At 30.0% G+C, this 13,472-nt stretch overlaps 1 protein-coding gene across 8 annotated transcripts in view; it reads left to right on the forward strand.

The window, feature by feature from the left end:
* Positions 1-1,106: 1,106 nt before the first annotated feature.
* LOC115880919 (zinc finger protein 62 homolog) overlaps positions 1,107-13,472 on the forward strand; it is a 35,034-nt gene continuing 22,668 nt past the window's right edge. For 4 of the 8 annotated variants that reach the window (XM_030898246.1, XM_030898244.1, XM_030898251.1 and 1 more), the window contains exons 1-7: positions 1,107-1,260; positions 1,476-1,536; positions 6,333-6,479; positions 9,220-9,327; positions 10,585-10,692; positions 11,951-12,055; positions 13,312-13,419. In XM_030898246.1, the coding sequence (XP_030754106.1) occupies positions 1,505-1,536; positions 6,333-6,479; positions 9,220-9,327; positions 10,585-10,692; positions 11,951-12,055; positions 13,312-13,419 (608 nt within the window). In that variant the 5' untranslated portion in view covers positions 1,107-1,260; positions 1,476-1,504. Of the gene's footprint in view, positions 1,268-1,475; positions 1,537-6,301; positions 6,480-9,219; positions 9,328-10,584; positions 10,693-11,950; positions 12,056-13,311; positions 13,420-13,472 lie in introns of all 8 variants that reach the window. The other 4 variants (XM_030898247.1, XM_030898248.1, XM_030898249.1 and 1 more) reach the window with 4 other exon arrangements.

Genomic DNA, 13,472 nt, shown 5'->3' on the forward strand with positions numbered 1-13,472 from the left:
TCACTTCCGGTTTCACCGGAAATGACTGCAACTTTTGATTTTTAAATGGCACCCCCGGTATTTTTTTACTTTATTCGATAGCAAATGTCACTCTGAATAGAATGACATAACATATGTCAACTTTTGACCTTTTCGCATATGGTTTATTTGAAAATTATAACTTGCAGTTTGTAACGAAAATCTGACTTGAAATACCAAGTGGTATCAAATTATTCGTAAAAAAATGCTTTTTCCAAATAGGCTAATGAGCTACCCTCGTTCCATTTGAAAAAATTGAGATGTGATTAAAAATACGATTTGAGCATTTTCTAACTGACCAGGACAACACACTAAAAACATTAGATGATCAAATATATTTTTCCAAGGCTCCTTGATGAAGAATTAGTGCTTTTACCATATCCATGGCATTCTAGATTGAATTTTAAAATACAATTTTTTATTAAGCGAGAATGTCAAAAGTTGACATATAATATGTCATTCTATTCAGAATGTCATTTTCTATAGAATAAAGTAAAAAAATACCGAGGGTGCTATTTAAAAATCAAAAGTTGTAGTCATTTCCGGTGAAACAGGAAGTGATCGAAAACAATTGAATACGTCAATCAATCCTAATTTACGTCATAGACTAACACACCAAATCTCGTTTTTTTATCTGGAAAAATAAAAAAGTTATAGGGGTGAGCCACTGTTGAGACGCACCGGTATACATCACTCAGCAAAAACAATACTGAACATTATAGGCTGTTATAGGTAGGAATGATCTCTATTTCTAAGGAAAACTTGATAAATAATTTTAAAAAAACTATCTAGTTCATCAAATTATAATACGTTAAGTTCACTAAACTAAAAAAAAAAATCTATTATATCCACTAAATCTGTCCTATAATGCACTCAAATGTACACTCAAATACGCCGTAGGCGTTTTTTGATTCCGTTGGTTTGTCTCTGAGGTAAGTTTTTCTTTGTTTAGATTGCACTGGAAATACCAAGAAAGACAGAATATACAAAACAAACGGCAACGTTGGGTTTGGGAGTTGACTAGTGGGACGTAGAAATTGTTCTTTTTTTGCCACTCTTGAGGCAATTGTCAGATTTGTCAGCTCTGTCAAGAAACTGGAGTCTACAAGAAACGCAAGCAAATTTTGATTTTGATTCGTATTTCATGTTTGGCACTTGTTTAACGTTGTAAACACAGGTTGTAAATCGATGGTAAATTGCTTTAAACTGCTTTAAATTAGAAAAGAGAATTTTGTTATCCAGGTAAATTGTAAATACTTATAGATTCTATATTATTTATTATTTAGGTAGGTATTATAAAATATAAATGACAACACTACTTGTCTGAATATGTATTAAACGAATTAAGTTTAATAGGTGATAACATCCTTGTATTTGGTCTTCTCCAAGATAACTCCTTATAATTTTAATTTCTCATGCATAGCTGAACTAACCGCGCTTTATTTTTTATCTTTCAGGTACTGATCTTTTTCTATTAGAAACAATAATGGATAACAAAGACGAAGTAATAGATTTAAAGTAAGTAGGAATGTAAAGTAGTTCTTTATTAGATCCCAATTACACTACAAGGTGTCTGTCAGATATTACTTGGATATAACTCCCTTTGAATTTGGTACTTTTTTTATCACTTGAAAGCATACACGGTATACTGCATACACATATAAGAATTTAATCAAAACAAATTTGCAGATTAACAAAATGTTTTTAGCCGACCATACCAACAGGTATGGTAGGCTATTAAGATCGGCAAAAAAAAAGTTTTTTTAATTTCACTCAAAATGAGTTATTTGGGTCATAAATGACCTAAAAAATGACCAAACTGATATTAGGTACGTATTTAGAGAAAAGTGATTTGTTTAAAAAAATTGTGTTATTTTAATGGCCATACACTGACTTCCCCAAGATCTTAGATATTATAGACAAACGTGATATAGGTTGGAATAAACACTGTTATTTGTAATTTGATAGGAAAAATATTGTGTTTAAAACAGAGATTTATTAATTAGGTCACAGGTATAAATAATTATTTCGTTCTAATAGTTTTTATTATTTTGTAATTAAATGCATAAAGACCGCAGCTTTGTTTATTTTTAAGATCGTTAACTACATATCTTGCCTCATTGAATGTCACTTCTGTGAAGGAGAAAGATGTGTTAGGCGTTTGATTTTTTTTAGAAATTTAAGTGGTTCAAAGTAAAGATTGGGGGATATTCTCTACTATATTTTTAGCTATGTTGGAAAAGTAGTCATTAAAATCACTTGGTTATACAGGGTGTCTCAGATTTTAATCGGGAAAATTTAATATAGTCTATAAAATGAATAACTTTGAATTTTGACCGTTATTTTTTACCAACATGGCAAATATAAAATCTCTCTATCAAAAAAATTACTGATATTCTTTAAGTATTCTATAAGTTGAGTGCCTGAACGAATCAGATAGCTAACTCTTTTTACTTTCGTGAAATAGAAAAGGAAAATAATAAAACAAGTGACAGTTCTTCCTCTTCTTGCAAAAATCAACACGAAATGGCATAATTGTCAAAAGTAAAATGCCATCAGCTTTTGACATTTCTAAATATCAGACCAATGCCGTCTCTAATAGAATAGCCTCGGAGAGAGATTTATGACGTCACGCTAATTAGATACGGATTAATAAATATGTTGTAGAATACATGGAAAACATAATTATTCGTCGTATTTTTGGTTTTATTTTAAAAATGATATAGTTTACATCAGAGAATAGGAACATTAAAGAAATGCTAACTTCATGTTAAAAAATGGAAACAGACGCCACCTGGTATAGCCTGGCAGCACTAGCTAAATTGAGGGGAATTGGAGGAGCGGGGCTTAAAAGAGGGGAAATTTTAAAAAAAATTTTTTATAAGTATCACTGATTTACTGTTTAAAGTTAATAAACATATTTTTTATTACTTTAATATAATTTAAAGTATTAAAAAATATGTCTATTAACTTTATACAGCAAATCAATGATATTATTAAAGACTTATTATTTTCAGAGAAAATTCATAGTAAATAAATTACACATTCAGTAAACAATATCATTTATTTTTTAGAGCTGCAATAATAATAATATTTATATTTTTTTAACAATGAAAAAGAATATCCGGGAACCTGAAAAAGAAAGATGATCAATTAATGACTTAAATTAGTTCAAAATACATTTTGCAAATAACTAGTGAATTGGAAAGATAAACATACTATTAAAAATACATTTTAGTAGTATGTTATCATCTATTTACTGATAATACATAAGTATATAATAGGTAAATAAGATGCATAAGGCACTATGATACAACTACCTAGTAGTTGTATCATAATAACACACTAATATCACAAAAAATATGTGCTAATTTAAATTCCTTTAATGATCTAATGAAACACTAGCCTCAATGCATGCCATTCCAAAGCAAAAAAACTATTATACCAAATAAATATAAGCTGAATAAAACATAAACCAAGCCAATGTGCATAAACAACCAAAAAATGCATCTAAAAATATTTTTATCAGATCATACCCTTGGATATATTATGTATTTTTGTATTTTATATATCGCACATCCCGTTCAAAAGTTTACTAACTCAAAATAGAGAATATAGAGAACATTGTTACAAGAGAAATAAAAGAAAATTTAAGTTAAGGCAATATGCTCCTTTTTGCATATTAATGGCCAAATAATATAATGTTGATTTAATAAAATTTTACTGGCATCCTTCTAAGGTATAAATCAGATTAAAAGGACATTGATTTTGTAATAATTGTTTGTTTTGTAAACATATTTTGAAGACAATACAGTTTTGAACGGGCTGTGCGATATAAACAAGGATCTTACTATTATTTGAGGTTAGAAAGTATTTAAATAACTTAAAACATAATCAAAATCATTTTTCATCATAAATTATAGAGGTACTTACGTGTTTTGATATTATTATCAGGAAATAATACGTTCAGTTAAACAGGTACGCTGCCAGGCAAGTTCTATCGGCGGGTCTTTGCAAAAGTTGAAATCTAAAAATACAAAAATACGTTTACATCTTAGTTGTATTTACGAATAAAGTATTTGTGTGTAATTTCTGACTTACCAGTTAACTGAATAATTGCATTAAATACATCCAAATGGAAATTTAATATTGTAAAAAAGCAAAATTGTTTTAAATCACTTGCCAGGACAGCCGGCCAGCTTCTTTGTTGGCAAAATGGCCGCGGTATCATGATTTAAGCAATGTGAGTGATAAAGAAAGCCAATGCCTGGCAGATGTTGTTTTCTTTGTCGTTTATCCTGGCACGTTTAAATTTGACTGTTGCCTGTTTTCCCATACAAGTGACACCCCCGTGGTTTACATGAAATATGTATAATATACAGTTAATAAATATAATATATACCTATTTATAGTAATAAATACTTTGGCAAATAAACTATGAACCATACAAATGCAGCAAATGTTTTACAATATACAAATAATGAATAGCTACGTAAGATAATGGGTAAAATGTAAAATATATTTTAAATTTTGGGGTTTGAAAATCGATCTAATTTAACAAAAAACATTCAATATATACTAATAGTGATGTATTATTATTTGCATTCACAAAATTTGCATGTACATATATTTTGCAAGTATCAATATTCGAAAAATTATATTTGCAAATAATACAATATCATAGAAAAAAATGCGTCAGCGATGGCTATGAAATAAAGATCGCTGTCATTTTATAATGTAAAATTATTCTATAAAATTTTTGATTTTCTTGGGATTTAGGTTCGGGAAAATGCTGATTAAGTTTTCATTTGGTTTTTCATTATTTTTTTTTGGTTTAAAAAAACGTTTCGGCTAACATTATAGCCTTCATCAGTGTTGTGTCATATAAAAAAAATAGTGTCGAATATAATCCAAAAAATTGCATATAAAATATTCACACCACAAACCACATAATGTTTACTGCAATTAATAAACTAATATAAACTTGTCAAAAGATGACCACATATTTTTTTAAAATTATTATTCTTAACACTAAAACTATCTACATTGACTATGGAGTACGATTTCAGCCATAGTCAAATATAAGGAATAATTATGTTAGCGTGACGTCATAAATCTCGCTACGAGGCTGTTCTATTAGAGACGGCATTGCGTCAGCATGGCCGCAAGTTGCTAACTGTTGCTAACCTAAATAAAATTAACACTAGAAAAGTCCGCGGGAACTGCCAAATTCAAAGTTATTCGTTTCACAGACTATAGACGATAGAACTTGCAAAAATAAAACAAAAAGTTCATATCAACTTGTAAGATTTAAAGCTTCCTTTTCAAGATACAGGGTGTTAAAGTTACTTAAAAAAGAAAAAAAATTAAGATATTTGAAAAACCATTTAATCGATTTTGATATAACTTGGCCCGTTTATAATACTTACTATGGAACTTAATTTGATGTAATTAGATTTAAGTTTAATGGCCAGGGGCGGCGGTGGGGCATCACTGTTAAATTATTTTAAAGGAAAAAATAGGCACGCCACTGCTTTTTTAGAAGTTTAATATTATTTTTGGATTTAGTAATTAAAAATATTATTTTTTTGTCTCCTGACTTTTTTGTCTATCTTGCTTACTTCTTGCGAAAAAAATTAAATTCATTTATTCACTCCACCCTGGAGTGTTTTTTGAAAAAAAAAAGTCAGGAGACAAAAAAATAATATTTTTAATTACTAAATCCAAAAATAATATTAAACTTCTAAAAAAGATCTTACAAGTTGATATGAACTTTTTGTTTTATTTTTGCAAGTTCTATCGTCTATTAAATTTTCCCGATTAAAATCTGAGACACCCTGTATTTACATTTTTGGTATTTTAATCTTTTGCCATTATTATGCTTTTTTGGTTGATTGCTTGAAGACTGAATAATTAACATTTGTTTCAATGTTTCTTTGTATAGTTTTCTATAAATTATTAAACTTCTCAATGATGTCATAAATGCACCGAAATTGTTTAAATGAGTTTTCGGCATTTACACTTTTAACAAGGAGTATTTTCTATTAAATTAAAAAAAAATATTTAAACCTCGTTGTGTAATGGGTCTGCATATCTTACGTGACTGTTCAAAGTTGTTTATAAACTTTCATCTCCATTGACAATCACAGAATGCAGCTCCATATCAGAACTCACAAAACCATTATCTAAACATGCTTCTTCTATCTGTTTATGGTTATTTACTCAATAATGATAGTGGAATTACAAATTTTATTGTAAAATAAATACAAGCTGATATTTTTAGAAAGTAAATACTGTGAAATCTAATGTTACAGCCCAACAGATACTGCCTTTCTTGCGCTGGGGGTTATACAGCCATATCATATCGTCATGTTGAAATCCCATAGAGAAAACGAATCAATAAGTTTGGAACATGTTAAACAAGAAAATATGAATGGATCATCAGATAACAAGTATGAACTGTAAGTATATTTTTCCAAATGTCGAATTTCTGATATGCCTACGTGGCATACTTTGTATGCCGCATAAAGGAAAAAAAATTGGTTTAATATGTCTATTAAATGTTTCGGTTAGTGGAAAACTTTATTCTTGTCAGGGTTATTAGGTATATTGTTAGGGATTCCGTGGGTCTTCTAATCAAACTCATTTAGATAACACTTAACACAGATTTATTTTTCTTACTATATACACAACTGACCTACCAGTAAATTCTGCTGTCTGGCTGGATATTTCCGTTGATTTCAGAACTCTCTTTCCTCCTACTTTGTCCGCTCCCGACAGATGTCGCCATACACCTTGACATTGCCCCCTTCTTAAATTTGATCGTCCTGTCTGGTATCTCTTCAATTGATCCAGATGAACTACTTTCATCTTACTTCTAGGGCTGCGTTGAATCCGGTATAGAACATCATTTATCTTCTTGATATTTGGTATAAGGACCTTCACATGCTGGAGTTAGCTTGGGAGACCTTCCTTTCTTGCGCTGCGGGTTATACAGCCATACCATATCGTCCTGTTGAAATCCCGTAGAGTTAGCTCTGAGGTTGTAACGAGCTTTCATCCGGTCGCTGGCTAGCGCAATCGTACTTCTAACGGCCTTATGAATTTCCAATAACATTTCCTTCAATTCATCCGCGTAGTTCTCCACGTTTGTGGTGCTGTCGTCTGGTGATCCGTACACCAAGTCACAAGGCAACCGTAATTCCCGACCAAATAAAATCTTCGATAGTGGAAGTCCTGTGGTATTGTGAACTACACTTGTATACGCCATTAGGAAGAGCGGTATGTGCTGATCCCAATCTCTTTGATGTTCATCCACCACTTTCGAGAGGTGTTCTTCAATGGTCTTATTGAATCTCTTGACCATTCCATCGAATTGCGAATGTAAAGCCGTTGTTCTAGTTTTGTGGATACCAAGCAGATCACACAGCTTCTGGAACAGTCTTGACTCAATGTTCCTTCCTTGGTCAGTGTGAAGTTCTAAGGGAATTCCAAATCTACTGAAGACATTATTGAGTAATACATCAGCTACAGTCGATGCTTCTTGGTTTTGAATTGCAAAAACTTTTGGCCATATACTGTTATAATCCATCGCCACTAAAACGTACTAACGTAACGTATGTAGCGATTCTTTCCAATGACAATCCAACGTTATATTGTTTTATTTTTCCCCTAGATCGAATGCTTGGTCCTTGGCTGGCCGCACAAATTTTACATTGTCGACATCATTTCTTGACATCTTCGCAATAATCTACCCAGTAAAAACGATGTCTCAGCTTGTTCAAGGTCTTGTTTACTCCATGATTACAAGATTTCAAGACTACAAGAAGGGCTCCAGTTTTACCACCGAGAATTTCTTCCAATACCTGGGCAATCTTCCTTGGTAACTGAGTTGTTACTGTCCTGCCATCCGCACTTTCCCATGTACGTTTCAATAATCCATTCGTCCATTGTCGGAAGTGTTTTATATTTTAATTGGCCATTAAAAGTATAATCTTCTTGGTGTGCCTGTAGCGGGAGAAGGAACTATAAAAGCTGCCCCGAGAGTGGAAAGGGCATGATGGCGAACGGCGATACAAGGCTCTAAAGTTGTGTACTCACTGCTTGCAGCGTTGCCAGTTTTCACCTTTTTGACCATTACTTTTAAGAAAAAAAGACAAAAGACATGAAAATTACGATATTTACGGGAAAAAAAAACGATAAACGATTTTAGATTAATTCTTGCATCTAGCCGGACCATGAAGCTTTACAACCCGCAGTTCCGCATGCGCATAAACGATAATCGGTCGGTTATTTCGCGTGCAATTTAAAAAAATACTCACCACAGAGACAAATCAACGCAATCATAACACGCCTACCGCGTGTTTTGATTGCGATGCTTCGACTACAGTCGATGCTTCTTAGTTAGGAATTGCAAAAAATTCCGGCCATTTACTGAAATAATCCATCGCTTGATTTCTATTACCGCATTACTTGCATTACTGCGGGTTGTAAACTTGCACGGGCCGGCTAGACGCAAATACAAGAAGAGATTAATAAATAATGGCTCTTAAGTTAATGTCTTTATTCTTTTTATAAGTATTCAAAGCTTTTTCGATTCGGGCGATTATAACGTGATAATAAGTACCATCTGACAACAGCGCTAAAATTTCCAATAGTTTATACGATAACCTCACCGCTGTGATGTGATAAGATTGAATAAAGTTATTATTTGCCACTATTTTCGCTGTTTTGATGGCTTCTTGTACAGTCTTCTATAATTATTGAACTCCTGAATGATGTCAGTATTATGGTATTGGGTTTTCAAAGCACCCAGAAAACTGATATGATCTCCCATCTTTCGGAAGTCATCATTAAACCATTTTCTAATATATACTCAATAATCCGACATCTACGATCAGAAATATTTATCTCATTCACACTCACAGAATGCAGAGCCATGTCACAACTCACAAAAACATTATCTAAATATGCTTTGAGATAATTTTTTTGAGTAGGCTCAAATATGGTTTATCATTCGATTATTCCCAAAGCTAATGCTATAGCCTCTGTAGGCAAATCTAATTAAATACTTACTATATTTTATAGTATCTCTTTAGGTTTATTTACTCTATAATGATTGTGGAGTTACATATATTATTGTAGAATAAATACAAGTTGATATTTTGTAGAAAGTATATACTTTGAAATTTAATATTTCAGTCCAACAGATACTGCTTTTAATAATGAATCAATAAGTGTGGAACATGTTAAACAAGAAAATATTTCAGAAGAAAATATAAATGGATCATCGGATAACAAGTTTGAACTGTAAGTATATTTTCTAAATGTTTGTGCTTTGATTAATTACTAACTCTATGTGGTATACTTTGTCTGCCGGATAAAAAAAATATGTTTTTGGTTTAATATGTCTATTAGATGTTTCTGCTAGTGAAAAACTTCATCCTTTTCAGGATTTTAATTTAAATATGAAGCAAATATAAGTAATATTATCCTACATTTCAGAAACAAAATGGACAAATAAGAATATACAATATATTTATTATGTAGGTAATATTTTAAACAAGTTAAAAATTTAAGATAAAAATTATTAAAAAATATAAAATATAATATTTTATTTTATATTACAAAAACAATTATATGTATATATAAGACAAAAATAGGTATCAATAAATTTTTAGCTATTATAAAAATTGACAGAATCCACCAGAGAAACGACAAAATACGTTTAGCATCTGATGATAACTATTTTGATGTAAATAATGTCACGCCCTTGTGGCGGGTCCATTTCTTGAAAACACTTTTGGCTTTTTTGCCACCAGAAGAAAACAAAAAATAAAAAAGTTATTTTTTGTAAACACCGCTGCGCTTTGAATTTTTTTACATAGTTAAGTGGTTCAAAGTATTATTGGGGAATATTCTCTACTATATTTTTTGCTATGTTGGAAAAGTAGTCGTTAAAATCACTTGAAGTTATATTTACATTTTTAAGATTTTAGTCTTTTTGCCTCCATTATTATTTATTACCTCTGTAATGCTTTTGATTGATTAGTTGAAGATTGGATACAGTTATTATTGTCACCATTTTCGCTGTTTTGATGGCTTCTTTGTACAGTCTTCTATAATTATTGAACTCCTGAATGATGTCAGTATTATGGTATTGGGTTTTCAAAGCACCCAGAAAACTGATATGATCTCCCATCTTTCGGAAGTCATCATTAAACCAATTTCTAATATATACTCAATAATCTGACATCTACGATCAGAAATATTTATCTCATTCACACTCACAGAATGCAGAGCCATGTCACAACTCACAAAAACATTATCTAAATATGCTTTGAGATAATTTTTTTGAGTAGGCTCAAATATGGTTTATCATTCGATTATTCCCAAAGCTAATGCTATAGCCTCTGTAGGCAAATCTAATTAAATACTTACTATATTTTATAGTATCTCTTTAGGTTCATTTACTCTATAATGATTGTGGAGTTACATATATTATTGTAGAATAAATACAAGTTGATATTTTGTAGAAAGTATATACTTTGAAATTTAATATTTCAGTCCAACCGATACTGCTTTTAATAATGAATCAATAAGTGTGGAACATGTTAAACAAGAAAATATTTCAGAAGAAAATATAAATGGATCATCGGATAACAAGTTTGAACTGTAAGTATATTTTCTAAATGTTTGTGCTTTGATTAATTACTAACTCTATATGGTATACTTTGTCTGCCGGATAAAAAAAATATGTTTTTGGTTTAATATGTCTATTAGATGTTTCTGCTAGTGAAAAACTTCATCCTTTTCAGGATTTTAATTCAAACATTAAACAAATATAAGTAGGTAATATTATCCTACATTTCAGAAACAAAATGGACAAATAATATACAATATATTTATTATGTAGGTAATATTTTAAACAAGTTAAAAATTTTAGATATAAATTATTAAAAAATATAAAATATAATATTTTATTTTATATTACAAAAACAATTATATGTATATGTAAGACAAAAATAGGTATCAATAAATTTTTAGCTATTATAAAAATTGACAGAATCCACCAGAGAAACGACAAAATACGTTTAGCATCTGATGATAACTATTTTGATGTAAATAATGTCACGCCCTTGTGGCGGGTCCATTTCTTGAAAACACTTTTGGCTTTTTTGCCACTAGAAGAAAACAAAAAATAAAAAAGTTATTTTTTGTAAACACCGCTGGGCGCTTTGAATTTTTTTACATAGTTAAGTGGTTCAAAGTTTTATTGGGGAATATTCTCTACTATATTTTTTGCTATGTTGGAAAAGTAGTCGTTAAAATCACTTGAAATTATATTTACATTTTTAAGATTTTAGTCTTTTTGCCTTTATTATTATTTATTACCTCTGTAATGCTTTTGATTGATTAGTTGAAGATTGGATACAGTTATTATTGTCACCATTTTCGCTGTTTTGATGGCTTCTTTGTACAGTCTTCTATAATTATTGAACTCCTGAATGATGTCAGTATTTGGTATTGGGTTTCAAAGCACCCAGAAAACTGATATGATCTCCCATCTTTCGGAAGTCATCATTAAACCAATTTCTAATATATACTCAATAATCTGACATCTACGATCAGAAATATTTATCTCATTCACACTCACAGAATGCAGAGCCATGTCACAACTCACAAAAACATTATCTAAATATGCTTTGAGATAATTTTTTTGAGTAGGCTCAAATATGGTTTATCATTCGATTATTCCCAAAGCTAATGCTATAGCCTCTGTAGGCAAATCTAATTAAATACTTACTATATTTTATAGTATCTCTTTAGGTTTATTTACTCTATAATGATTGTGGAATTACATATATTATTGTAGGATAAATACAAGTTGATATTTTGTAGAAAGTATATAATTTGAAATTTAATATTACAGCCCAACAGATACTGCTTTTAATAATGAATCAATAAGTGTGGAACATGTTAAACAAGAAAATATTTCAGAAGAAAATATAAAATCATCGGATAACAAGTTTGAACTGTAAGTATATTTTCTAAATGTTTGTGCTTTGATTAATTACTAACTCTATGTGGTATACTTTGTCTGCCGGATAAAAAAAATATGTTTTTGGTTTAATATGTCTATTAGATGTTTCTGCTAGTGAAAAACTTCATCCTTTTCAGGATTTTAATTCAAATATGAAACAAATATAGTAGGTAATATTATCCTACATTTCAGAAACAAAATGGACAAATAATATACAATATATTTATTATGTAGGTAATATTTTAAACAAGTTAAAAATTTAAGATAAAATTATTAAAAATATAAAATATAATATTTTATTTTATATTACAAAAACAATTATATGTATATATAAGACAAAAATAGGTATCAATAAATTTTTAGCTATTATAAAAATTGACAGAATCCACCAGAGAAACGACAAAATACGTTTAGCATCTGATGATAACTATTTTGATGTAAATAATGTCACGCCCTTGTGGCGGGTTCATTTCTTGAAAACACTTTTGGCTTTTTTGCCACTAGAAGAAAACAAAAAATAAAAAAGTTATTTTTTGTAAACACCGCTGGCGCTTTGAATTTGTTTACATAGTTAAGTGGTTCAAAGTTTTATTGGGGAATATTCTCTACTATATTTTTTGCTATGTTGGAAAAGTAGTCGTTAAAATCACTTGAAGTTATATTTACATTTTTAAGATTTTAGTCTTTTTGCCTCTATTATTATTTATTACCTCTGTAATGCTTTTGATTGATTAGTTGAAGAATGGATACAGTTATTATTGTCACCATTTTCGCTGTTTTGATGGCTTCTTTGTACAGTCTTCTATAATTATTGAACTCCTGAATGATGTCAGTATTATGGTATTGGGTTTTCAAAGCACCCAGAAAACTGATATGATCTCCCATCTTTCGGAAGTCATCATTAAACCAATTTCTAATATATACTCAATAATCTGACATCTACGATCAGAAATATTTATCTCATTCACACTCACAGAATGCAGAGCCATGTCACAACTCACAAAAACATTATCTAAATATGCTTTGAGATAATTTTTTTGAGTAGGCTCAAATATGGTTTATCATTCGATTATTCCCAAAGCTAATGCTATAGCCTCTGTAGGCAAATCTAATTAAATACTTACTATATTTTATAGTGTCTCTTTACGTTTATTTACTCTATAATGATTGTGGAATTACATATATTATTGTAGGATAAATACAAGTTGATATTTTGTAGAAAGTATATAATTTGAAATTTAATATTACAGCCCAACAGATACTGCTTTTAATAATGAATCAATAAGTGTGGAACATGTTAAACAAGAAAATATTTCAGAAGAAAATATAAATGGATCATCGGATAACAAGATTGAACTGTAAGTATATTTTTCTAAATGTTTGTGCTTTGATTAATTACTAACTCTATGTG

This window comes from Sitophilus oryzae, unplaced genomic scaffold, assembly GCF_002938485.1.
Source record: "Sitophilus oryzae breed Bouriz unplaced genomic scaffold, Soryzae_2.0 scaffold_1660_pilon_pilon, whole genome shotgun sequence".
Taxonomy (NCBI): Eukaryota; Metazoa; Arthropoda; class Insecta; order Coleoptera; family Curculionidae; genus Sitophilus; species Sitophilus oryzae.